General features: G+C 39.4%; 3 protein-coding genes across 12 annotated transcripts in view; 2 read left to right on the forward strand and 1 right to left on the reverse strand.

The window, feature by feature from the left end:
- Window positions 1-277: 277 nt before the first annotated feature.
- On the forward strand, window positions 278-8,329 carry tmem269 (transmembrane protein 269). 8 transcript variants are annotated; one of them, XM_080295378.1, is made up of 8 exons: window positions 278-334; window positions 1,047-1,098; window positions 2,089-2,180; window positions 4,006-4,153; window positions 4,698-4,795; window positions 5,822-5,965; window positions 6,078-6,278; window positions 6,733-8,329. In XM_080295378.1, the coding sequence occupies exons 4-8, from the start codon at window positions 4,113-4,115 to the stop codon at window positions 6,840-6,842; spliced, it is 594 nt and encodes a 197-aa protein (XP_080151504.1). In that variant the 5' UTR covers window positions 278-334; window positions 1,047-1,098; window positions 2,089-2,180; window positions 4,006-4,112; the 3' UTR covers window positions 6,843-8,329. The 8 variants fall into 8 exon arrangements, with proteins under 8 accessions (XP_080151504.1, XP_080151505.1, XP_026010089.1 ...); XM_080295379.1 differs by having other exon boundaries at window positions 2,089-2,138; XM_080295377.1 differs by having other exon boundaries at window positions 311-533.
- A 213-nt stretch (window positions 8,330-8,542) lies between these two features.
- LOC113013424 (tyrosine-protein kinase STYK1) lies at window positions 8,543-13,439 on the reverse strand. Its single transcript, XM_026154302.2, has 10 exons — window positions 13,291-13,439; window positions 13,043-13,126; window positions 12,597-12,740; window positions 12,265-12,465; window positions 11,997-12,178; window positions 11,820-11,903; window positions 11,400-11,617; window positions 11,199-11,239; window positions 10,964-11,060; window positions 8,543-10,466 (listed from the first exon to the last, which is right to left on the reverse strand). Exons 2-10 carry the CDS (start codon window positions 13,089-13,091, stop codon window positions 10,295-10,297), a joined length of 1,188 nt encoding a protein of 395 aa, XP_026010087.2. The 5' UTR covers window positions 13,092-13,126; window positions 13,291-13,439; the 3' UTR covers window positions 8,543-10,294.
- An 815-nt stretch (window positions 13,440-14,254) lies between these two features.
- The window catches only part of magi3a (membrane associated guanylate kinase, WW and PDZ domain containing 3a), a 105,858-nt gene continuing 96,280 nt past the window's right edge, over window positions 14,255-23,832 (forward strand). For all 3 annotated transcript variants that reach the window (XM_026154300.2, XM_026154301.2, XM_080295373.1), the window contains exon 1: window positions 14,255-15,562. In XM_026154300.2, coding sequence (XP_026010085.1) covers window positions 15,256-15,562 — 307 coding nt within the window. In that variant the 5' untranslated portion in view covers window positions 14,255-15,255. The remainder of the gene's footprint in view (window positions 15,563-23,832) is intronic.

Raw genomic sequence — 23,832 nt, forward strand, 5'->3', positions numbered from 1 at the left:
ATAAACAGTGTTGCATATTTGCTTCAGTGATCCACAGCTTTGCGTCACTGAAATATTGATAGCCTTGTAATCACTGAGGTTTCCATATTGTTACATATTAACTTGTGTTCGCACGTCGTATTAGCATGCAAATAAATAAATAAATAAATAAATAATACATGTGTTTTTTCCTCGATGTCACTTCCACTTCAGCGGTAACCGTCAACAGAGTTGAGCAACATTATTTCAGAAAAATCCAGAAACAACAGGGGCGTCACTTCCGGTGGAATGTTCCAACGGATTTATCCTTGGACTTTAAAAGGACCCGCTGAAAAAGTGGCTGGGAAGTTGACAGGTAACCGGTTGTGTGATGACTGTGAAATTGAGGCCGTGGCAACATTAAACTCAGGCGTTAAATTCATTTTCAAATTGATCTGCTGAAAAACAGAACAAAAATATATAACGAGGAAAAATAAGATTATAGGATCCCAGTGCGTGCGTTTCTCCATCCTTTGATTTGTATACACTAAGTAATCAGTGGAGCTCCTTCGAAGGTAAGATGTGACGCATTTTATATGAAATTTAGATGAAACAAGTACATTTTATACCAAGATTTTAGGCTCGCTGGGCTTTTGTCCAGCTGGTTGTGACGCAGTTGCACATCTTGCTTAAACCTCGATGCTGGGGGTGGGGACTCAAACACCTCTACACATTTAAGATCGGTGTGTATTTTATTCTCAAGTCGTCGGGGATGTGTTTGTTCTGAAGGATGGAGCTGTCTGACCCTGCAGAATCTGTCCGATTCTTAGGATAGAGCGCTGCGCATTAAGGTTTCCGCTGACCAGATGTGAAGGTCCTGTTAGTTAGAACGAACAGACAGAAGGATTTAAGAAAGGGATATTGCATGGCTGTCATTTGTTTAGGATCTTTGGGATGTTTATGAAGATCGTTTCTAATCTCAATTCTCAAATAGTCCCAGTAGATCTGCAATTATAAATAAGGATGTATATATCCGGAACAGTACTGTATGTGTAATAAAAATACTCTTATTTTAATTTGTCTTTCAGTTGTTGCACTTTGAGCCAGACATGATCATGGTCCACCTGACGTCCTCCTCTGGTAGGTTCCCTTTCTCACTCTCTTCTCTTAATCTGGATTACCGTACACCTCAGCATGGGTGTCAGGGATGGAAGCTGAGGTGTACTGGCATCAAATTGGGCTGGAAAACAAATATGATGATGTTTGGACAGAAGTTTTATAAACATACACAGCACGACCAACACATTTTATAGGAGAAATTTCTTCTCGTGTTACAACTTCAGTATTATTATTGTTCATTATTGTATACTGACTATAATTTGTACATATACTAATTATAATGCTTACTTCAGCACCACACCATATTCAGTATGCCCAGTTAACCTTCGTTAACAGCTGTGCATCATTTATGCATTAATTGTAAATTCATCACCATATATTTTTTACTATATGTCAACATTTCAGAACACATTCAATCTAAAAAGTATATAGTTTAAATTGTCCAGTGCATTCACTTAAGATTATCGACCTTTGTGAATCGTGAGCTCTGAGTTTTCCTTGTTTTCAATTTGGTCTTTTTAGTTGTTACCAGGAAACATAGGGTATTACATAACAAAGGTCTTCCCGTCATGCTTTGCACTCATTAGGGGCAACCCAGAAATAGAGACCTGTTTGAAATTGACAGTGCATCTCTGGCTCTGGCTTTCTCCTCTTTTTATTAGTGACCAAGAGAGTGAATTGAGTGGTTAGATTAAAACTTGCCAGTAAAATCTTTTAGCTAGTTTAAGCTGCATGCGTGGTTCTCTAATGATGCTTAGGGTGACAAAAGTTAACCAACTGGATTATATGGGAAGCTTGGCAATTCCATGATTTCCCGATTTAATGCAGAATCTTATCTGCATTAACTGTTGTGCTTTGTTTTTCCTGTAAAAAAAGATTTAGATAGTAATTTAAATACCAAATTGCAATCTAGGCTAAAGTTCTGAATGAAAAGTAAAAAAGCATGCTGTCAAGTTAAAGTGCAAGTGATTGTTGGCTTTCTGTTGTGTCTCATACGCTGTTTTCTTTCAGATGAAGAGTCTCTTGAATTCGCCTGGCTTTGGAATCACAGGAAGTTCAGGGTGAAAAACACTTGAAGGGTTAAATATATTGAAGCTTTGCAGGTCATTATCTGTGCATATTGTCTTGGACAGCACTGTGACTTGTTTTAAAAATATATTAAAAAAAAAAAAAAAGCTCACAAAAGAGGAGGCAGATAGAAAAGAATTTATTTATTTTTTTTAATTTGTGGGGCCAGTTTTTGTTTTTTGAGGGGGAGTTTTTGGGCTGGAGAGAAGCTGTGTCAGCAGTCATTCCACGTTGCTGACTGCAATAGTGAATGTAGTCTTAATACTGCAAGCTTGTTTTTCATAAAATGCAGTTTATTTCCAATTGTTGAACTGCAGGGGCTTATATTATCAATATTAATAGTGTATACATTGCTTTGAAACAGTATTTGAAACATCCTTCTGTCTTATATTTTTGTTTGTATTTTCTTTGAATGCTGTCTGAGCTTTAAATTTTAAATCCTGAATAAACAGGGAATGCTAATTTAAACTTGTTTATATTTGATAAAAAAAAGTTATTTAATTTCAAAATAAATCAGCTTTTTTTTTTTTTTTTTTACAAACTTTGACATTGTTTAATGGTTGCAGCTGAACTAAACAGTCCCAGACCTGAAAACTATAAACACTGTTAAACTTGTTCCTTATTTTAACAGACCATATTTAAAGCCCTTATAAAATGGCTTAAAGGTCTGAGTACTGACTTGCTGTATCAAGCAAAATACAGGAAAAGATAAAGAACCATGTAATTGAATTACAACAATGAGAAACGTTATGTATAAATAGTGAATTTATACAGCATTTATATACTGCTTTCCTAGTCATCCAAACTGATAGAATCTGGTTATAAACTATTAATATTGACAATATAATGAAAAAACAAACCAACTAGGAAACTAGGTGGGTTGCAGGTTAATTTTAATGACAGAGTCCCCATTAAAGCCTGGGCTGCTGTGTTATTAATATTAATGTTAATTTAAGCTGTGTGAATGCTGCTGCCATGTCCTTGTGTAAGGTCAGTTTGTTTTGACCAGAGTTAACAGGCTAATTGATCTCTTGTTTGGTATGTGTCAACGCAGTAGGTCCAACTCACTCTCACTGTAGCCAAGGCTGTATGTAGTAGTCCCCTAAGTATCCATACTTGTTCCCCACACCAGTATTTGTGTGTGTTTGATCCATGATACGAGTTCACATTTGAGTTTTAACACTTACATTCATCCTGTTCAGATTTTGTATGCTATTGACTTATTTATTTTTCAAATACTATCTTTGATCTTAGAGGTTATTGCATGTGATTTTGGACAGCGTTTTGCTACAGTTAAACATGTGTAATATGTTTGATTCATTAGTATAAATGATAATATAACAAGCAGATAATGAGGCAGTCCTTAATGTTGCATGCGGTAGGCTGCACACACCTGACTTAATGTACAGTAACAAATGCATTGTAGTGATCTGAAAAGGGATGAATGTATCGTAAGGTTGGTCTCCAGCCAATAATCATGCATCTTGGTAAGTGCCATTTCTTTTACATAAGAGGAGGGAGTAATATTTTCCTTTAAAAAACAAAATTAAAAGACCTGCATTATGATTCCCATGATAAAGTGTGTAAATACTTCTTTTCTTTCAAGTAATAGATGGTATACTTAAGGTTTAAGATTACATTTCAGAATTGTTACATTTTTTTCTTCTTGTGCTCGAACTAAAGTTTGTCTAAATCCCAAAATATGATTAGTAAACTATACCAATTCAGACACTTGCATCAACATGCCATCTGGTGTGGTCTTCTGTCAGTAGGGCTTTAGCTTTTGTTTTTCTAAAACCTCAGCAGAGATTATTGACCTAACACAGAAAAATACTAACTGCTGTTATCGTTTGGTCTCAGGTTTCTTTCAGTGCACCAAAAAACTCTTTCTGAGCGATCGGGCCACAGAACTTCAGATCAAGGAGTTTGCGCGTAAAAATGCAGCTAATGCACTGTCAGTTGCCAACATGGTCATGGGCATGGCCTCGATTCTCAGCAGCCTTAATGGGTGAGTAAATAAAGGAGTAATGGGTTTTACTTGTCAGCTGCTGGATGGGCGGAGTTTGTAAGGAGGAATCATTATGTGAATGAGTGTGGAAATGAATGATGTTGTGCATCAATAACCAAACTTTAGTCATTAAACACAACGCAATAAAATCAATCAAAATTTCACAAAACCCAGGAATAAATCAGAAAACACAACAGAAAAAATAAAAGTAGTATTTCAGAAGCTGAGCTATAATTTAGCAAACATATAAGTGTTTTCAATTATTGTTATTATTATTATTATTATTGTGGTTTTATTGTTTGTGTTTTCAAACAACAATGTTATTAACATCCTGTGTTTAGCCCATCAAGGAAAATCATAATATTTATAACAGATTACGAGCCGCTCTAGGTTTAGTTTAAAGGCACAGTTTGCTTTCCCAAAAATGGCAATTTTCTGTATATAAAAAAAGAGACTTTTCTAACATTGTCAGAACTTTTGAACTTGCAGACATTTAACCCTTTTTACTTAACTGTTCAACCTAACAATGACTGGCTTTGTTCAGGCACCATCACGCTGCGTGTTGGCTCGTTCTGATTGGCTACCTCCTGGATTTGGCAGATGGAGCAGTTGCCAGGCAACTCAATGCATGCTCTGCACTGGGTAAGTGGAGTGTTGTGGTCAATAGCACTTACCAAAGATACACTTCCACTGTGGTGTTGGCAGGGCTTGCTGCACAATCTTTTTGTCTGAGCTTTTTTAATTTGGCCACACAAAGAGATCCAGTAAAGGGAACCTTTGCAATTGAAAACTCTTCTTATGTTTCCAACAGAAGAGTCATGAATAATTTATGCAATGTTATTTGAGATTCATCAAGTTAACTTCTTTCAAGTTATTTCTGTGCTCTAGACAAGACAAGATGAATGCATATTTAAATACTTGCATATTTACGCTTTAAGGACTATATTTGTGGCTTGTTTACAAAAGAGCCCAATGCCTCATAGTAAAAGGGAAAGTATAAATAGCTTTGACATTGCTTCCAGTCTGCAAATTCCTAATTTCTGAGATCCCAAAATAGTTTTCAGTTGCATCACAATACATTGTTGGCTGCACATTGCACATTGCAGGGGGCTTTGTGTCTCAACAAGCCTTTTCTGCATGACTTTGCAGGTGGGTGTTGTTGTGCCCCCCACGTATTTTGTCAAATGAACAATAACTTTCTGATTAAGCAGCCTAATTCCACGGGATCATGGCCCAATTGTCTATTTTATCCTGTTGCTTTGGGTTCTCGGCATATCTGAAATTGCTAAAATTGTTGACCCTGGACTGTGGAATTCCACCTCGTTCATCTGTGCCGTGGCCTGAATCACCTCATCCTCATCCGCTGAAAACATGCTATGTGCTCCTGAGGGATAAAGAGATAAGGCAGTGGAGAATGTTGTTTATAGAATGCCTGCCTGTTGGGCTGACACTGACATTTCCACTTGAGAAATTTTTGCACATTCACCGCACGGCTGTCACATGACATGGCACTGGCAAAGATCAGTGCTGAAGAGACATAATACATCTACTGTGGCTTTCACGATTAATGTGCTATGCTAATAGAAGCAGTGTGACACAAGCCTTTCTAAAGCTTATTAGTACAGCTATCAGCAGCAAACATGCCAAACCTTCCTTTTTCATGTTCAGGTGCAAAGCTAGATGATTTTGCTGATTTCACGACCTTTGGGATTGCGACGTCATTGCTCCTGAGAACATCTGATCTGCTCGACAACATCCTGTGCATGTGTTACGTCCTTTCTGTCTTTGTCCGCCTCTGTTTCTTCTCCAGTGGTAAGTTTAAAAAAATGTAGTCTTATTTAACACTGTCATTTTCAATTTAGTCTTTAATTTCAATCATCACTTTGCAAAGTAAGGACATAGTTTGTGTTGTTTTTCCTCATAGGCATCCCTTTCATGTATCGTGGCCTGCCCTGTATTTACTCGTCGGCCATCTTGGCAAGTGCCTCTTTGCTGTCGGGGGGAAACATGGCATTGCTCCGAGTCATTGCAGTTGCCATGATCCTCTTCATGATCAGCCAGAACTTTTACCCTCATGACAGAGTGCTGGAGTCGCAGGCCTGGAAGAAAGTAGTCTACGCTGGAGGTAAAGTAATTTTTAAGAATCTGAAAATCTTAACCGGAACTGCCAAAACCTATAAATGTTTTTACTGTTATTTACTTATTTATTCTTAATGAGGTTTGAGCCTCTTACTGCATGTGTTTATGAATTCTAAACTTAACCACAAGGAAACATTTATTTAACTTATCCCAGTCCAAATGTAAATTTAAATCGCTTTGTGCCAAAATTTGAATTTAAATTCATTGAAGCTGCTTTTTGGAAAAAATGTCCTGGCTGTTCCACATTCAAATGTTTTTGTGCTGTGATAAAGATGGAATGCTGGCTAATCAGTCCATTCTGCAGATCAAAGCATCTAGTAAACACCTCGATATTAATAAGAAGTGTTGGGGGAAAAAAACATTATTGAAGCCCAGATAATGAGTGCAACACCTTCATTTCGTGCAGACATTCAGTTTCTTTTTTGTGTTTTTATTCTCAGGAATCATCATGTTGTTCTGCTCTTCCTTCCCTCCTGCGTGTATGTACTACCTGCTGTGGTCTGTCTCCTACATTTTGTTCCCAACATCCCTATGGAGCAGTAAAGTGTAAAAGGGATGCTGGCACGCTTAAAAACACTCCCAAACAGGTTTACCTCAGCCCGTCCAGGTGAACCAAGGCTTACAGATTACTGCTGCGCCTTACTGCTGTGGAGGATTCAAGCTAATTCATGCATCACATGCATGCACTCTGCTTAATGTTTTTATTTTGTTTTGTTTTTTTTAGATGACACCTCTGAGGGAACCTAAAATCAGTAAGAATGATTAGCAAGGCATTTTATGTTACTGGTGAGGATTAACCTTCATCCTGTCATCTATTAAACCCCCTTCTTCAGTATTAATCCAATCTTGGTCAGTATTGGGAGCACATGGCAGCAAGCACATCTACAGTATGATTCTAAATATTATTTTAAAAAATATATATATTTCCAATATTTTCTTACTTCTAACTTGTTGTGGTTTATCGCAAATGACTTAATAATATTTATTTCATAGTGTTGAGTGTAGTTAAAGAAATGGCTACTGAAATAGTAACAATTATGTAGGTATGTGCTCTAATCCATGAATCAAAAGTAATAACTCATTGAGATTCAGAATTTCATGCCCTCTCTGCATCTATACTTTAAAACAAAGTCATTTTAATTCATCCAGTAGACCCATTTTGATTGAAATTATATTTTTTAACGTTTGTTTTTTGGATTGAGATCATTACCGTTTACGGAGAGGTCTTAAATCCAGTGATAAAGGAAAATATAATTATTTAATATGATTGTAGTGTCCTTCACAATTTTGATTTGCTGTTTGAATATATGTTTTAAATAACTTACTGACCAGTACTCTTGTAAGTTAGGGGCTTTTATTTAAGCTTCAAGACTATATGATGCAATAGATTCCCTTATTTCATCAATGTGTGATTATTTTTTTATTGGGTTATTATATGCATTTGCCTCTGTTTTAAGAGGCATTATGGTTTAAATAGTAAGTAAATCCACACTGGACTGTAATGATGTGATGAATTAGTGATGTCACAACAGGTGTCTTTAGAACATCTTATGTGGCATAAGGAGTCAAGTTGAAATACTAAATCCCCAGCAGTTTTCTGCCTCATGTAGTGTGAATTTACCCTTAGAGAGGCTTCCAAACCTTTCCTGCCATCTAGTGGGTAAAATTACTGCACGTTCTGCTTCAACTTAAAGGTAAGATAATGTCAGAGTCAGTGCTGAGTTTGATCACAAGCATAGTGCAGCAGACATTAAACCCGAAGAGGCTGGTGGAGGAAATAATGTGTGTGATGATATTGGCCAGTATATATCTGATCTGAGACAAATCACTTGTTTTGTAGATCTTATTTAGTAAGAACGCATTTTTGAAATCTCTCATTGTGTTTCACAGTGGGTGTTAGTGCCTCTCTGCATTGTGAGTAACAAATGATTATGATTGTTAGGTTTTTCTCTGCATGTATTATTGTAAGGTCGACCTTACAATATAAAGGCGACTGTTGTTGTGATTTGTATAAATAAAATTGAATTGAAATGAGAAGATTATATAGTTTTGTACCAATTTGTTCAGAAGCCCGATGAAATGTGAGCACAGAGTAACAGTTGAATGTGTCTGTTTTCAGGCCTAAAGATAGCAGGGCGGGCAACAAATCATAATTTACACAAATTATGATTTGTTGCCCGCCCTTTAAAAAACCATCATCCTTGAGCTCACACTCAGAGGTGTATGAAATCACTCGCAGTTTAGGTTCAGTGATTTTAGTTACTTTAATCAGTCTTCTGTAAGCCACAGCTTTTTGGAACTTAAGTTATCCCTATTATTCTGCCTTAAAGAGCTATTTGAAGCAATGATAATCAAGTGGAGCACAATTTTACAACACAAGATCTTTGTTAAGAAATAAAAAAACAAAAACAAATGTAATGTCTTCTGATTCAGTTATGATTTAAAATCACTGTAGTTCATTCTCGACATGGTTTACGATAACCAGTGTTACGATTAAAATCGACAGTGAACTGAGCGCAGATGTACTTGTCATTCATTGGTGGATTCAGCTTTTCTGTTTGGGTGTTTCTGGTTTTGAAACTGTAAAGTCACAGTAATTAATGTCTGCATGCCAAGAGCATTATAGATACAAAAACTGTACTTTGCCCAAAGATAGTGGAAAACTTCTCAAGTATTACTAAAATCTGTGCTTTTAGATCTGTACAATTTGACCACAAGGCTGTATTAAAAAAAAAAATAATACTTGGAATTATTGTCTTGATTCATTATATTTTTACTGAACTGGAAATGTTAGAACTCCTGTAGTCACTTTTACCATGTCGGATTGCTATCAACGTCTCAACTAAACCCATACACGGTTATTAATAAATTGTGATTGATCTCTAATGTGAATGTTACTGACATATTTACCATACACTCACTGGACAATTTACCCTTTTGCCTTCAGAGTTCTTAATGACATAGATTCAGCAAGGTGCCGGAAACATTCCTCAGAGATTCTGGTCAATATTGATATGATGGCATCACACAGTTGCTGCAGATTTTCTGGCTGCACATGTATGATGCTAGTCTTCTGGGCCATCACGTCCCCAAAGGTGTTCTACTGGTTTTAGAGTTAGTGGCCACTGGGGGCCACTAGAATACAGAGAACTCATTGTCAAGTTCAAAAACAACATTTTTGAGATGACTTGAAGTTTTCAGCATTGCAGGCATTAGGAGACAAGCACAATGTAGTCATAGAGGGATTGACATGGTTAGCAACAATACTCAGGTGGCCTTTAAATGATGCTCAGCTGGTACTAAGGAGCCAAAAGTGTTTCAAGAAAATACGCCCGACACCATTACATCACCAGCAGGCTATCGAGGTGATACAAGACAGGATGGATCCACACTTTAGAGGTTTTTTTTTTTACTAACTTCTGACCCTACCATTTAAATTTTGTAGCAAAATCTGACACTTATCAAACAGGCAACAGTTTTCCATCTTTTGTTGTACACTTTTGGAGAGACTGTGTGAAATGTAGCCTCAGTTTCCTGAGCTGACAGGAGTGGCACCTGGTGTGATCTTCTGCTGCTACAGCTCATTCACTCCAGGGTTTGGTGTATTGTGCCTTCACAGCATACCTTGGCTGTGCTAGTTTATTTGAGTTACTGCTGTTTTCTTATCATCTCAAAGCAACCTGTCCTCTGGCCTTTGTCATCAGTAAGGCATTTTCACCCCCACTGGGTATCTTTATTTTTCTAGTAAAATAGTAAAATCCTAGTAAAACACTCAAACTAGCTCATCTGGCAATCATATCATGTTTAAAGTCAAAATGTGATAGTTTCTTCTGATTCTTCTTCTGGTCTGAATTTCAGAAAGACTTTTCACTATTTCTTATATACCTACATTTAATGAGTTGCTACCATGTGATTAGCTGATTCAATAACTGCATCAACCAGCACCTGTTGTTGTGCCCCCAACAACAAGTATACTCGAGAAAGTGGCGGATGAGCGTAGGTCTATTCGATCAGTCCTGCCATTCTCTTATATTCAGTTATGTCAATGACCTCAGAAATACAAATCGGTGTTGTATCAGCAATGTGCAGCGAGGACTCAAACAGCTTGATGATGGCTGAAAATGCTGGTCGCTCTTTGAAGCTCCACATCCAACAGTACTTCATCAGGTCATACCTAAATACATATGGAGACATTTAGAATTCATCTGCGTTTCATCTGTTTCACAAGCAAATCAGTATCACTGTCATGGCTGCTTATCATATGAAGCTAACCAATCACAATCCTGGATAGCCTGTCACAAAGACTTTTAAAGTTAGAGGTAAACACTGAGCAAACACTGAGTGAATTAGTGAGCTTTAGAGGTGCTGGTTCTTAGACAAGCCTGATAGCTTCTTGCAGCAGTTTTATATTAAACATGAAAAGACGAGTGTCAATCTTGTCATCTGAATTATTATCAAATCTGCAAACTGCATCTTTAACTCATCCTCATTGCAGGGACTTTAAATCTTAATGCAGTTTTTGTGAGTTTGAACTGACTTTGACTTTGACTATACTGTACTTAATGCATGTATTTTTATATATATATATATATATATATATATATACACACTCCATACAGATTTGTTCATACGTCCCTGTCTATTGCTTGCTTTTAGGTGAATTACACGTACAAAAGTCCACCGCAGTTCTTTGGTCTCTTCATTCGATAAGACGCCTGCAGCTTTGGAAGCACTGTTGAAGGCTTCAGCTCAGGGTATGGAGGGGATCCTGAGGTATGGGAAAAAAGCATTTTTTATTAGCTCTGTAATGTTGTTAATGGTTTGATTGTAGTAATTAGTAGATTTGGATTAAGATAAGATAGAAATGTACTATAAAACTTTGGCAGATAAGATGACAGTACTTTACCTAAAGTGATCAGTTCATATAGTAGGATTCCAAATGACCACCTGGTGTGCGGGGAGAACAAAACAAAACACTGTGACTCATAGAAACATGATTTTTAAAGCATGTAATGCACATACAAGAGCAAAGACAAAAAATGTGAATAATAAAAAATATATATCGTGTGTCTTTGTTTTGTTTCCTTAGCCATAACTCTGCCCTTACACGTCGCTTCTGTCGATACTGAGCAGCATCATAATCCGCTCTGGAGCCTGCCATTTCAATGGCACCTTTGCTGCCCTTTGTCTAATTGCTGAATCCATTTTGCGTCCTTCAAATGCCACGCCCAGGCCAGATACTCGAGCCGAGAGGCCTGGGCCAATTAAGATGTTTCTGGCAGCAACATCACCATGCACCAGCCTGTGCTCTGACATCAGGTAATCCTGGAGGAGGATCCAATTACAGCTAAACATGTCAATCTTTTTGTTGCAACAGTTATTCAAGATTCAAGATAAACAACACTTTCCAGCATCTTGGGGGGAAGAAATGGCAGAATGTCATCTGCTGTAGGGCGTGACATCTAAAATGAACTCGTTTTATTCCAGTTGTGTGTTGGGAATAATTGGTCTAAAAAAAGTGACTCACCAGGCCAGCTGCAATCTGTTTTGCCACCAGAAACACTGACCTCTCAGAGAAGTTTTGCGAGGGATCTGCAGTGCTTAAATTGTTCTGGAGTTAAAAATAAGTCCTTGTCATTGCAATACATTGAATAATTGAAGATTGCCTTTGCCACTGAATAGGTAGAAGGTTTGGATCACTTACATTTCTAAGTGTCCAGAGGAAGTGAAGGAGATTCCCTGGGTTGTAGGCATCTAAAACCAGGTACATGGGTAGACGTTTGGTGTGACAGTGCAGCATCTGCACCACATTTTCATGTTTACACACTGAAGCACAGAAGAGGAGCCACTCAACAAATTCTTTAGCTTCAGGCTTGCCAGAGGCATCTGTATGGGATTAAATTAATAGAATAAAAACTGGACAAGCTTAACTCCAGTGATGACCCTTGCTTTATATCAGATTTATACAGTACCTCGAAGGCACTTAACCACCACGACAGAAGAGGCTCCACCTTTCTTCTTCAGCAGACCTTTACAAATGGGGCCATAGCAACCAGTCTGCCAAAACTCTAGTCCCTCAAGAACACACTCTTCTGGGATTTCCCAGGGATCTAAAGCTGCCGGGACCTTTGGAGGACCTACAGAAGCTGTAGACAGGGATACAATCTGCTGGCCTGATACAAGGGCAAATATAAGTAAATAAGCACTTGGCATTACTATGAGACACTCAAACAGAAATATGTTAGATTTTTAAAGGATTTCACGCTGTTTTAATGAATTGACATATAGTTATTGCAGCTCCTACCATTTTTAAAATGAGGTGAAGTCCTGTGTCGTCGTTCTTTATTTTTACATAGAGTATAAAAAATGAGAGCCACCACTAACACCGTGCTCAGAGCCAACAGGGAAGGGATTATAATGAGGGCAAGTGTGCCTGATGACTCTTCATCTACAAAACAAGTTAAAGAAGCAGGTTCAGAACATTTCAAAGTACACGCTGTTGCTTTCACCATTTCACAATTACTTTTTCACACAGGGGCAGGTCGTTTGTCATAGCTTTTTCCCCCTTGAGAAATTACACCATCATCTAAAAACTGCATTTTGTATTTACCCCGGTAATCTTTGTCTTTGTGACAAACATGCAACAAACTAAGAAATCAGGAAGGGGTCAAATGCTCTAGCTGTCGTGTATACAAGGCAAATGAACTTCCAGCTAATAGCAATGCAATCATTATCATGTTTAAAACTTACAGGATGGACAGAGAGAGGTGTCATTGCTACATTTTGTGTCCACGTCCATTAGGAGCAGGTCGCATTTCTCAAATGTGGGAGAATCTGCAGACCGTATCAACAAAAGCAATTCAAGGGTTGCCAGTCGAGAATTTTATTCCGGTGTTGAGTAAAACTAATTAACTTTGAAGTCATTTGAAAATGAAAAAACAAAAAAAAACAAAAAACGAACAACGCACAGTCTAAATGTTAAAAATTAGTCTTCCTACCTGACACCAGAGGCTCTATTGTGCGGGTGAACAAACATTTACAGACCTTATAATATAAAAATTAACAGCAGTGGGGGAAAAAGAGAAAAGAAATCAAAATAACACAGCTGTTATCAGCGGCTTGGCACTGTGAGGGCGCTGACCGGAGAGTGGCGCTGGAAAGTTGACTGACTGTTAATTATTAGCAAAGCAACAGAAACGATAACATTAACAGGAGTCATGCTCACACTTAATGCAACCAAAACAGGTTAGTCACTAAACTGTGATGAACACACACACACATCTCACAAGAAATGTGTCTCTGCTTCATCAGACAAAATATGAAAGACAAAGTAGATAACAGGTACGGGCGTTAAGAAAAAGGGGTAAACCAGGTAAAAAAAAATTAAATTAGTGAGCTTAAATAAAATGTATATTTAAATGCGCTAACGCCGATGTTTATTTACTACATTCATATATAATTAATCGCATCGGATGTGTAAGATTAGTTAAAATCTAATAGTTTTACAAGTGAATGTTGCCAGCTGGCGCTTTGGATGACATGCCAGCCTCAGTCTGTTGGCAACCACAAGAGGGCAGACTTGCACAAAAAATCAACAACCACTACTACAATTAACCGACACACAACCTTCCTAGTTCCAGATCTCCAAACGCATTTCACGGACCTAAAGCAACCATGTAAAATTCAGGAATCACTCAGAAGCTGTTGCACTTTGCAATAGGAATACAAAGAAATTTGGAGAAAAAAATCCAAACCGCAGACCAAAGGTCATACACAGAGATAGGTTACCCATCTCTGGCTATCTGCAAGCATGTTCTACGTGAAAATACGCGTCCCCAAGGGGGAACTCCGCCTTGCAACGGACTGAAAACACTCACAGAACTCCCACCCTTTGCCATTCACCATTGGCGTAATATACGCGCTTTGGGAACGCCTCCCACATCTCCGATTGGACAGAACTGCCTGCCGTCATAAAAGCAACACGGAAAACGATTAAAAAAAGTTATGGAGCGGAGCCTAATCGGATCACGTCTGTTGCATGCTGCTGCATAGTTTTCAGAATAAAAAAAATCAGCTGTGCTTCTGGAAAAAACAGGAGAGAGCGCATAGCGCGCGACGAGGCGCAACGAGCAGAGTTTCGGTGTTTTGAAAGGATCAGATAACCGATAACCGCTGAGTTCGGGGGAGGACCAGGTGTGTTTTCCCGTTTCTAAGGACTGCCTTGTTGATGTCACCATGGAGGAGTGCTGGCGAGTAGGACAGGTGCGCAGGGTGAAGTTGCCTCAGTGGGTTCGCATGAGGAACTGTCAGTGACAGAGGACTTTTTCAGCAGCTGATGAACCTCGTATAAACCCATTTTTTTTCACGTTTTCCTGTATTTTATTTTATTTTATTTTTTAAATAAACTATTTCCGTCAGTGTTGTCAAATGTGCTGGCGTTTCCTGAAGTCCAGAGTGGGATATATGCTATTTTTCCCACGCTTTTCTGACAGGCACTGGTGCGCGCAAACTGCTGGACTCGCCGGTTCCGTCCTGCTCTGTAACACATATCGGGGTGTAACAGTGCGGGGGAAGCTACTGTTGGTTATTAACCGCACATTGCTGTGAACTGGGGTGTGGGATCGAGACGCCCCAGCATCAGAATCAGCACTTTCCGCTTCAATGCGACACTGACGCAGCTGGTCTCACATTCCAGTCGCGGACAGGTGATGCTCGGATAAGTCAATGGAAGGATATTTGATTCTCAGGAGCAGCTGAGCAAAAAACAACAAGCAAACAAACAAACAAAAAACCAAGAGTTGTTTTCCTCGAGATGGAATACACCACAAGGCAGCAGCATCATTAACTTCTCTAATCGGCAATGATTTTTCCGTGCGTCATTGCGTCTTAGGTTTTGAAGCGGTTGTTGCTTTGAAGGACAATCGTTCTTGGACTTCCCTATAGGTTTTCAACATCTACCAACAATGTCCAAGACACTGAAAAAGAAGAAGCACTGGTCAAGTAAAGTGCAGGAGTGCACCGTCTCGTGGGGAGGTTCCGGGGAGCTGGTCACTGTAGCGGAGGTGCGAGGTGGCGCTGAGCTGGGAGAGTTCCCCTATCTTGGACACATAGTGTCGGAGGCGTTGGTGTGTCACGCCGGGAGGCTTCCCAGCATTGGGGACGTTCTGCTGGAGGTTAATGGCACTCCCGTGAGCGGACTCACAAACCGAGACACGCTGGCTGTCATCCGCCACTTTCGGGAGCCAGTCCGCCTGAAGACTGTGAAACCAGGTGTGTGTCCAATGTTATTTTAAATCACTATGACATCCTTACATACGAAAATAAACCTGACACGTGTTTTTTAAAATAATTCCCCCCTGAAAATGAGAACCTGAAAATAAGAACTGTGGACTGGTGTGACTGAGATGAGGAGGTAGCCTGTGTTAAAGTGTGTGCGTGTGTGCGTTTGGTTTATATTTGGAAGCAGACTTGCAGGTCAGCCTTGTATTTTCAGTTGGCCTAAGCATATCTAAATTGTCAATCAGCATACTTCACATTCTTTCATTCATTCATGTGGTGACTCATATTTACACAACCCCTTTACTGGAGTAAAATCCTGCCAGACAGCATTTGTAAAGGGCATGCTGTGTTTCACCATGCTTCCTCATCTTCTCCACATCTGCATGGTTCAAAGATAAGACACGAACCCCCATTAAGGTCACAGGCCTCTGCATGAACTCGCATAATACACATAATCTTCATTTTATCACTGCACAAGTGTCACATCTACACTTGTGAGCTTGTGTGTTCCACATTAAGAGACTCATAATTCAATGCATGAAGGTAAATATACACTGTTATTCAAATATTTGATATATTATGTTCAGTAGATCTGCTCATAGTGCACTTATTGGCTCTGTCTTTGTTGTTATCTTACTTACTAGCGGTAGTTTATAATTCTTCCTGTCCTGCACATACATGCTTAATCAATGCCACTGTATTATATGTGTAAAAACATACCGGATACAAACTAGCCAACTGAAGGAGTGTAAATGGAGGCATAATAGTGGCAAGGGATTTGTTAATGGTTACCTTGCCCTGTTAGACTATGTCATTTCGCTTGCATTGTAAAGGTGAGAATGAGTCTAATTGGATCAATTACACACATGCACCTACTTTAGTTGCCAGAATGCTGCACACACACTTGACTATATTTACTTTGTAGTTGGTTTCTATTACAATACATAAGTATCAATTCTAATATTCTTGGATGTACTGGTGAGATATATATATATATATATATATATATATATTGCATTAGGTCAGTTCTCAACACCTACACTGTTGCAAACATTTCTTATTGACCTTGTGTTACGTAATGCATTTTAAGTGATGTTCAAGCTGCACTTGCTCATCTCTAGGCTGCTTACCATCAGTTCCTCTGTTCCCCATGGGACCTCACTGTGTGTTTAGATCTGTCCCCTCATCCATGATTAATTCATGCATCATCCATTATTGATGGCCGCTGCCTGCCAGGATGACTAGTGGCTGATGACCAGATCATATGTTAGCCGACTGGCATTCTTGTAAACTTGCATTCTCACGAGATTGCAAAGTTAGGAGAGGAGACATGCAAGTACAGAGCTGTGGATCTTGTGGTTGTTTAGGTTAGGTTTTGTCCCCTTCAGTGAAAAAAATGTTATAGTACATTATTGCATGTTTACCTTGTGCTTGCAGAGCAAACAGTAAAAGAAGTTAGAAAAGGAATAATTTTTCAGGTGTCTACCTGATGGAAATTTTCCATCTTTTCTTGTTGCCTAGTTTGTCTTCACCTTATCTTCACCCCACAGCCGATTATGGCTTATCGCTACACTTTGCTATTTCCCATCACCTCTGATATTTTACCATATCTAATCTTTTATGTTCATTCTCACTTTTGCCTTGATACTTTTTTCCTAATCTTCTTGCATCTATGCGCTCCTCTTCCTACTACTAATTTAACAATCTTGCATTGCCCTTCTACTGGATCATATTAAATGGTAAATGGCCTGTATTTATATAGCGCTTTACTAGTCCCTAAGGACCCCAAAGCCCTTCACACATCCAGTCATCCACCCATTCACACACTGGTGATGGCAAGCCACATTGTAGCCACAGCCACCCTGGGGCGCACTGACAGAGGCGAGGCTGCCGGACACTGACCACCACCAGTAGGCAACGGGTGAAGTGTCTTGCCCAAGGACACAACGACCGAGACTGTCCAAGCCGGGGCTCGAACAGGCAACCTTCCAATTACAAGACGAAGTCCCAACTCCAAATATTAATGTTACCTTTCTGCCACGACAGTTTTGCAGCTTTAAAATCAAATAACATTTTTGTTTTTTCATCAAAGCTGAGAGTTGTTGATGTTTCGCCTCTGCCATCAAGACAGAAAACAGAAGTTTGTCTCTAGTGGTCCTCTGGCTCCTGCCCAGCCAATGCACTCAATATGCAGCTCCCATCCTGAGAGCTGAGCAAGGCAGTAACCTTGAGGGGACGATTGAGAGTAGAAAGGTAGTGACGGCCGTTACCTGTCGCAGTTTAGAGACCTGTGAGTGGGCAGGTCATTGATTAATGCTGTAAACAGACATAGATCTGCTTGTTTTTGCCTCATGGAGCTTAATGGATGGGCCATTTACCTCCCAGGTCCTGAAGCACCTTAGTTACAAATCAGGTCTGTAACTGAAGTTGTTAAAAAAAAAAAAATTTAAAAAAAGGCTCTTGGAAAATTTTCTCTCTTTTTTTTTTTAAAGTCTCACAGATGGATAATGATGATGATGATAAGACCAATGTTCACTTTTTACAGTGTCATGAAATTCTGTCTAAGGAAAGCACGTGGAAACCTTTCTGGAGGCGAGATTTAGATTGTCACATTTCAAAGTGCTAATTGTTTTCTCAGTTAACACATTTCTCTTTTAGACTTAGAAAGTCTTGTGATAAATGTGGTGTTAAAATGTACCCGCATATAAGTAATGCAAGTATAACATTACAATAAAGCGGGGGATGATTCTGCTGGACCTTTTACTTAAGGTGTTAATAAAAGTGACATTTTCTTTAAAGGAAACAGAAATGAAGTCTTTTATTTTTCTTGATTTTGAATATTTTTCCTTGTTCATACAACAGATGAATTAAGCTTCAGCTAGGTATCTTGAGATGCCACATGAGCCTTTTTATTGCAGAGAAGCGTTTTTTAAAAATTTCTTCATGTAAATCAAAAACACCGGCGATCTAGTCTGTTTGTTTGTCTGTGTGGGTGTGTGTGTCGGGGTGGGTGTGTGTGGGTTGGGAGGAAGGAAGTATTCAAAATATGTAATTCAGTGCAAACACACTCCACTTAATAATACGGGAGTGGTGATGTCAAATTAGCTTCCTCACGCTTGCCTATCCAAAGCACCTCGGGTATCTTGCTTGAGGATTTGAACAATAAAGTCCTTTTTAATGCATGTAACCCCCATTTTAACTAATGAGCCAAAAAAGAATCCTGAAGACATTGCCATGAGCAATCCTGTAACAATAAACTTCAATAATAAAGTAGGAGATAATTTCAGTGGATTTTATTCCACCTGTTAGGCCTTTTTCCTTGGATCTTCTTACGCTGTCATATATCACTAACCTGTGATGCTCGGTGCTTTCCAGGAGTGAGTTAATATGATGAAATGCTTTACTTTCCATTCTTAATTTGCTTTGACGACTACCTGAAAATGTGCTTTCATGCGTGTAGTTGATGCTATGGCTGTTGCTGAGCAAATGTCGAATTCAGCACCTTTACTAAGTGCACCTTATGTTTAGCGCTGCAACCAATAATTATGTTCATGACTGAATTCTGTTATTTTCCTGAATGAGTCAAGGTGTTATTTTTCGGCCTATGATTATTTCCATAAACTAACTGTGATGTCTTGAAATGTGCCGTTTGATCAAAGGGACAGTTCGAAATATTCGAAAGATATTCAGTTTTCTGTTATGACACAGAAAAGAACCAAATCCTCAAATCTTAGAAGCTCATAATGTTTGGTGTTTTGTCTGTTAAAGTTATTATTAGTGTAATTCCAGCTGTTTCCATCTATTTAATGGCTTTGTAGATTGTCTTACAGGAAGACAGTCTTGACTATTTTAAATGTTCCTGATTTTGGAATCCATTGCCGAATCACTGGAGGTTTTCTAGTTGTCTTTTTTTTTTCATTACATTGTTGAAAACTGGATTTCTTTACCAACGTTAGCCTCACTTGGTAATTTGCTCCTTTTTCATGTCTAAAGTAGAGACTCTCACTTTCTTTTCTTTTTTGTCTCACCGGTGTAACATCGAGTTTCATATCTCACGCGTGTGCCATCAGGAGTACAGCGGAGCATTAAGCGCACAGTTTGTGTTAATGTGATTCCCTCACAGGTTCAGTCAGAGCTTCGACTAAGCTGCTCTAACCCAGCTGAGACGAGCTGTCAGCGTGTGTCTGGTTCTGTGGCTCCTTCTCCCCATGGTAAATGTAACTTCGGTTCCAGTTGCTGCTTTTTTTCCCTGCGCGTCTACTGTGAAGCCCAGGTTTGTCCTAGAATTTACCTTGGAAAGAAGGTGAAAGTTTTTGCATACCCAGATACTTTGAAGTGTATTAGATTTCTCTTTACAATCTGAGTGCCATAAAACACAGTCAGTGTTACAAGTGCAAAAGGAGCTTTATTGGTACCCTTAGTTTCTGCGGTCTCTACTTCATTGGGTTTTTTCTATGCCTGTTAAAGTGTACGCATCTTTACATTTAAGTCACATCCATCCATCATGGCCTCCTACTGGCTGGAATCCCAGCTCATTCCCCAGTCCAAACTTCTGCACCTTTTGCCTTTACACCAATCAGTGACATGGGATGATGGTTTGCTCAACTCCCCAGATGACAGCACTTGCCATGGATGAAGAACATGTCTTCCTCTTCTTTTCTTCCCTCCATCCCTTAGTAGCAAAGCCCCTTCAGTTATTAGTGAAGCCCTCTCCTTCAGTAGCTCCTCCTAAGCACAACTCTGCACTATCTCACAGTCTCCTTGTTCACTTTTGCCTACATCATCTTGCATTCCTCTCCTCCTCTGTTCAATGTTAAGGGGAAAAAAATGACAGAACAGGGACAGTGTAGGTTTGCATAGTAGGACTTATTTAAATTCTTTGATTTCTGCATAATTTTAAAATTTTGTAATCTTCAACAGATGTCAGAACTCCCCCCCCCGAGAAGTTTAGCAAACTGGGATTCAACTTCATTCTACGTTGCCAGTCCTGTTCGTAGAGCCGCATTGCAGTAATGAACTGGCCAGCAACAAAGATAGCATCTTCATATGAGCCATACCTTTCATTGGCAGGCACCACAACTTGGCAGGCATGTTCAAAGGCAGTGGAGATGAGTGTGTGTGCTGATTCACCAAGACTGCCTCTTTCTACTCACTGAGTGGTCATGCTGCGATGTCAGCAGCAGCAGTGTCTCCAGGTTACTGCTGGTGGAAACCGGCAGAGAAGAAACATACACAGAAAAACTTGCACGTTTTTTCCTTTAAGACTCGTTGCCTCCTTTACTCAACTTGACTATTCCTTGGGGTTTTTGCAACAGTGATGCATCTCTACCTTTTTAGCCCCATTTCCTATTAGATGATGTCAGGATCTAAACTGTCCATGTATTTGTTAAGACAACCTGTTTTGCTGCACTACATGAATGAAGCTTTGACATTTTTTAACACTTATTTGCACCGAGAAAGTCAAATCATCCAAGATATTTTTCACTGTGAATGTACGATTCTGTCTGGGGTTTTTTGTGTCCTCTGAGAAAGATATAGAGATATAGAGAAGGCATCTACTAATGAAATATAGTTAAGCAAAAAATTGTGAGACATTAAAAGCAGTTACAGACTGCACCAAAGCATTCATTCATTTTTACAAAACATTAAGCTTGTGTGTTTTTATTAATTCATTAATGAGTGACTTCTTGCATAGCTTTGGTGAAGCAGTTTGTGTGGTAACAGCTAACTGTTTCTCTCTCATCACCAGTTAACAATATCATTGTTTTGCCACGCTGAGCACTGCTACCAGCTTAACGATAAGAAGTGTTTGTGCCTCCTGTATCGGAAAATAACAGCAGGAGGTAGCAGGGCTGGAGTGAGCTGCTGCCACACAGCACACATGAAGACGATGTGCTTTTAGCAGAAATGCAGCGCCATCTGACTCTCATGTGTTCAAGGACAGACTGGCCATAGACCAATTAACTTAAGAAAAGGTCCCTTTTATCCAACTGTAAGCTGCAACTAAGGACGTTGTTTAAAAGCAGAAATAGAACCAGGCTGTTATGAATCAATATGCAGGTGCTGATGTGGATTGAGGAATATAGGGAGGTAAATCATTTGATAGTTGATTGAACCAAGTTTCCTCCAGATGCACAATCACCGCTGTCTGTGGAGAGCCTATTTGGGGACTTTGTTTCTGGCTGGGTCCGTACGAACCATCCCCGCGGTGTTACAGCAGAGGCAATAATGCGAACAGAGTGAAGAGGCAGCTGGCATGTCGCTCATTGGAAATTTCCCTGAGAAGGATTTTCTTTTGAAGGAGCTATTGGATTTAAACAGGGGAGGGGAAAAAATGATGAACAGGTGTTGAGAAAAGAAAATGGGGTCAAAGATGGAGGCGTGCAGACAATAGGAGGGAGCATGAAAGTAAGACTGAGCGAGAATAGCAGGAGAAGAAATGGAGGATTTGACAGGGAGGAACAGGTCGAATAAGATGAGAAAGAGCAATAATCATCTCGGGACTGAAAACGATTATGTTACCATTAATCACAATAATGGTATTGATCCCTGTTTTGACTGTCTGAAATGATTCTGCCTGCTGTTCATCTAGGCAGCTCGTACTATTTTAAACACGCTGCACGGTCAGGATTTCCAATTATGTCTGCAAGTAACCAGTTTATGTGCGCTGAATGCATATACGTCTGGAAGCGTGCATTATAATGAAAAATTAAGGCACCTTTGAATTGGTGTCCACCTTTGGTCGCTTTTTCAAACCAAATGCAATCATAGAGAAAGACTGCTGCCAGAGTCTCTCCTCCGCAATTTTTCTCCTATTTATTGGTACATCTTTTCAGTGATACTGAAGGAAAGCATGGTAGCAGTAATGGGATCTTTCTTTACACTTTGGATCATAAATCAGTTGAGAAGACTCAGTCTCAGAGCTGGTTGGCTGTAGTACTTTAGATTTTGGCCATGCGCCCACATTGGTGGGCCTTTGTCAATACTCATTCTGCAAGCACAGCCCACTCAGCTGTTTAGTTGTGGTACTCCACCTCAAAGAATCAATTTTCAGCCCATTCTGCTTGTGCCCATGACAACATCTCATATCAAACGGATATAAAGCCCACCGCCCTTTTCACACACCTTCAAACTAACTCCCTACTCAGCCAGCTGCTCTCAGGACTGCAGTACGGCTGATGTTTGTGCCAAACCTCTGCATGACAACTGGGGGAGTCAGTTTTTCATGTCTTATCATGAGGCTTCCTCATTTCTTCTTCTGTTCTTTTTTTGGGGGGGGGGTGTTGTTTTTTTTTTTTAAATCATCCTTTTGAAGAATAAAAAAACCCAGCTACCATGTGTTTCTCTTAGAACACGGATAAGCTTTATTAATAGATAAATTAAACATGCATTAGTAGTTAGGCTTACTCATCTTTGAGGAGTCTTTAGCTGCTTTCAAACTAAACAGTTCAAAAAGGCCCAGACATTTGTGCATTCACGGATCTGAAAAGAATTTAAAACAATTTTAAGAGCCACAAATTGTTTGCAGGAAAGAGAACCGAAAAATGAATTTTCTCTAACTGTTACTAGAATTATGAAGAAACTTCTTGCGTTATCTAAAGATGCTTTTGCTCTGCAGTGGGAGAGGTGGCTGTTTTCTCATCCTCTTATGTTAATAATGCATCGTATGCTCTCCTTTCGCTATCCCTGGTGAGATTTCATGTTCTGTGGAGATGAAGTTCCCAGACTGTCCCCATTAGAATTCATAGGTGTTGGGATCTCAGGCCAGCCAATTTAGCTTGCATTGCATCGTAGCTGCCTTAACAGGTTATTGATCGGGGCCAATCTCTTCCCTGTTAAGGCAGCTAACGCATCCGTGGCCAATGCGTCTGCCCAAGGCTCTGATCTTTATGAAAAGTTGAGGACACCAGAAGGACGCTGTGCTCAGTATATTTAACTTGCAGCACTATCATGATGTTTTGCCTTTGCACAGAGTACTTGCGAGCTAACAGTGAACGGTGATTACATCCGCTTTGACAGTGTGCCTTCTCACTATTTATTCTGCTCATGAGGACGTTCTCTTATTTCCTTCTAATAAGCAAATGTAGCTCACGAATCACAGAGTCATTCTTGTCCATGAACCAAGAAGAGGACCTACACTCTCTGTGCTTGAGAGGTTTTGTTTTTTTTTGTTTTGTTTTTTTAAACTCAAGCACAAACACGCCGACAAATCCACCCCCCTTCCTAACGATACACACATTCGCTCTCTTTGGCAGCTGTGT

The sequence above is a fragment of the Astatotilapia calliptera genome, chromosome 20 (genome assembly GCF_964374335.1).
Source record: "Astatotilapia calliptera chromosome 20, fAstCal68.1, whole genome shotgun sequence".
Taxonomy (NCBI): Eukaryota; Metazoa; Chordata; class Actinopteri; order Cichliformes; family Cichlidae; genus Astatotilapia; species Astatotilapia calliptera.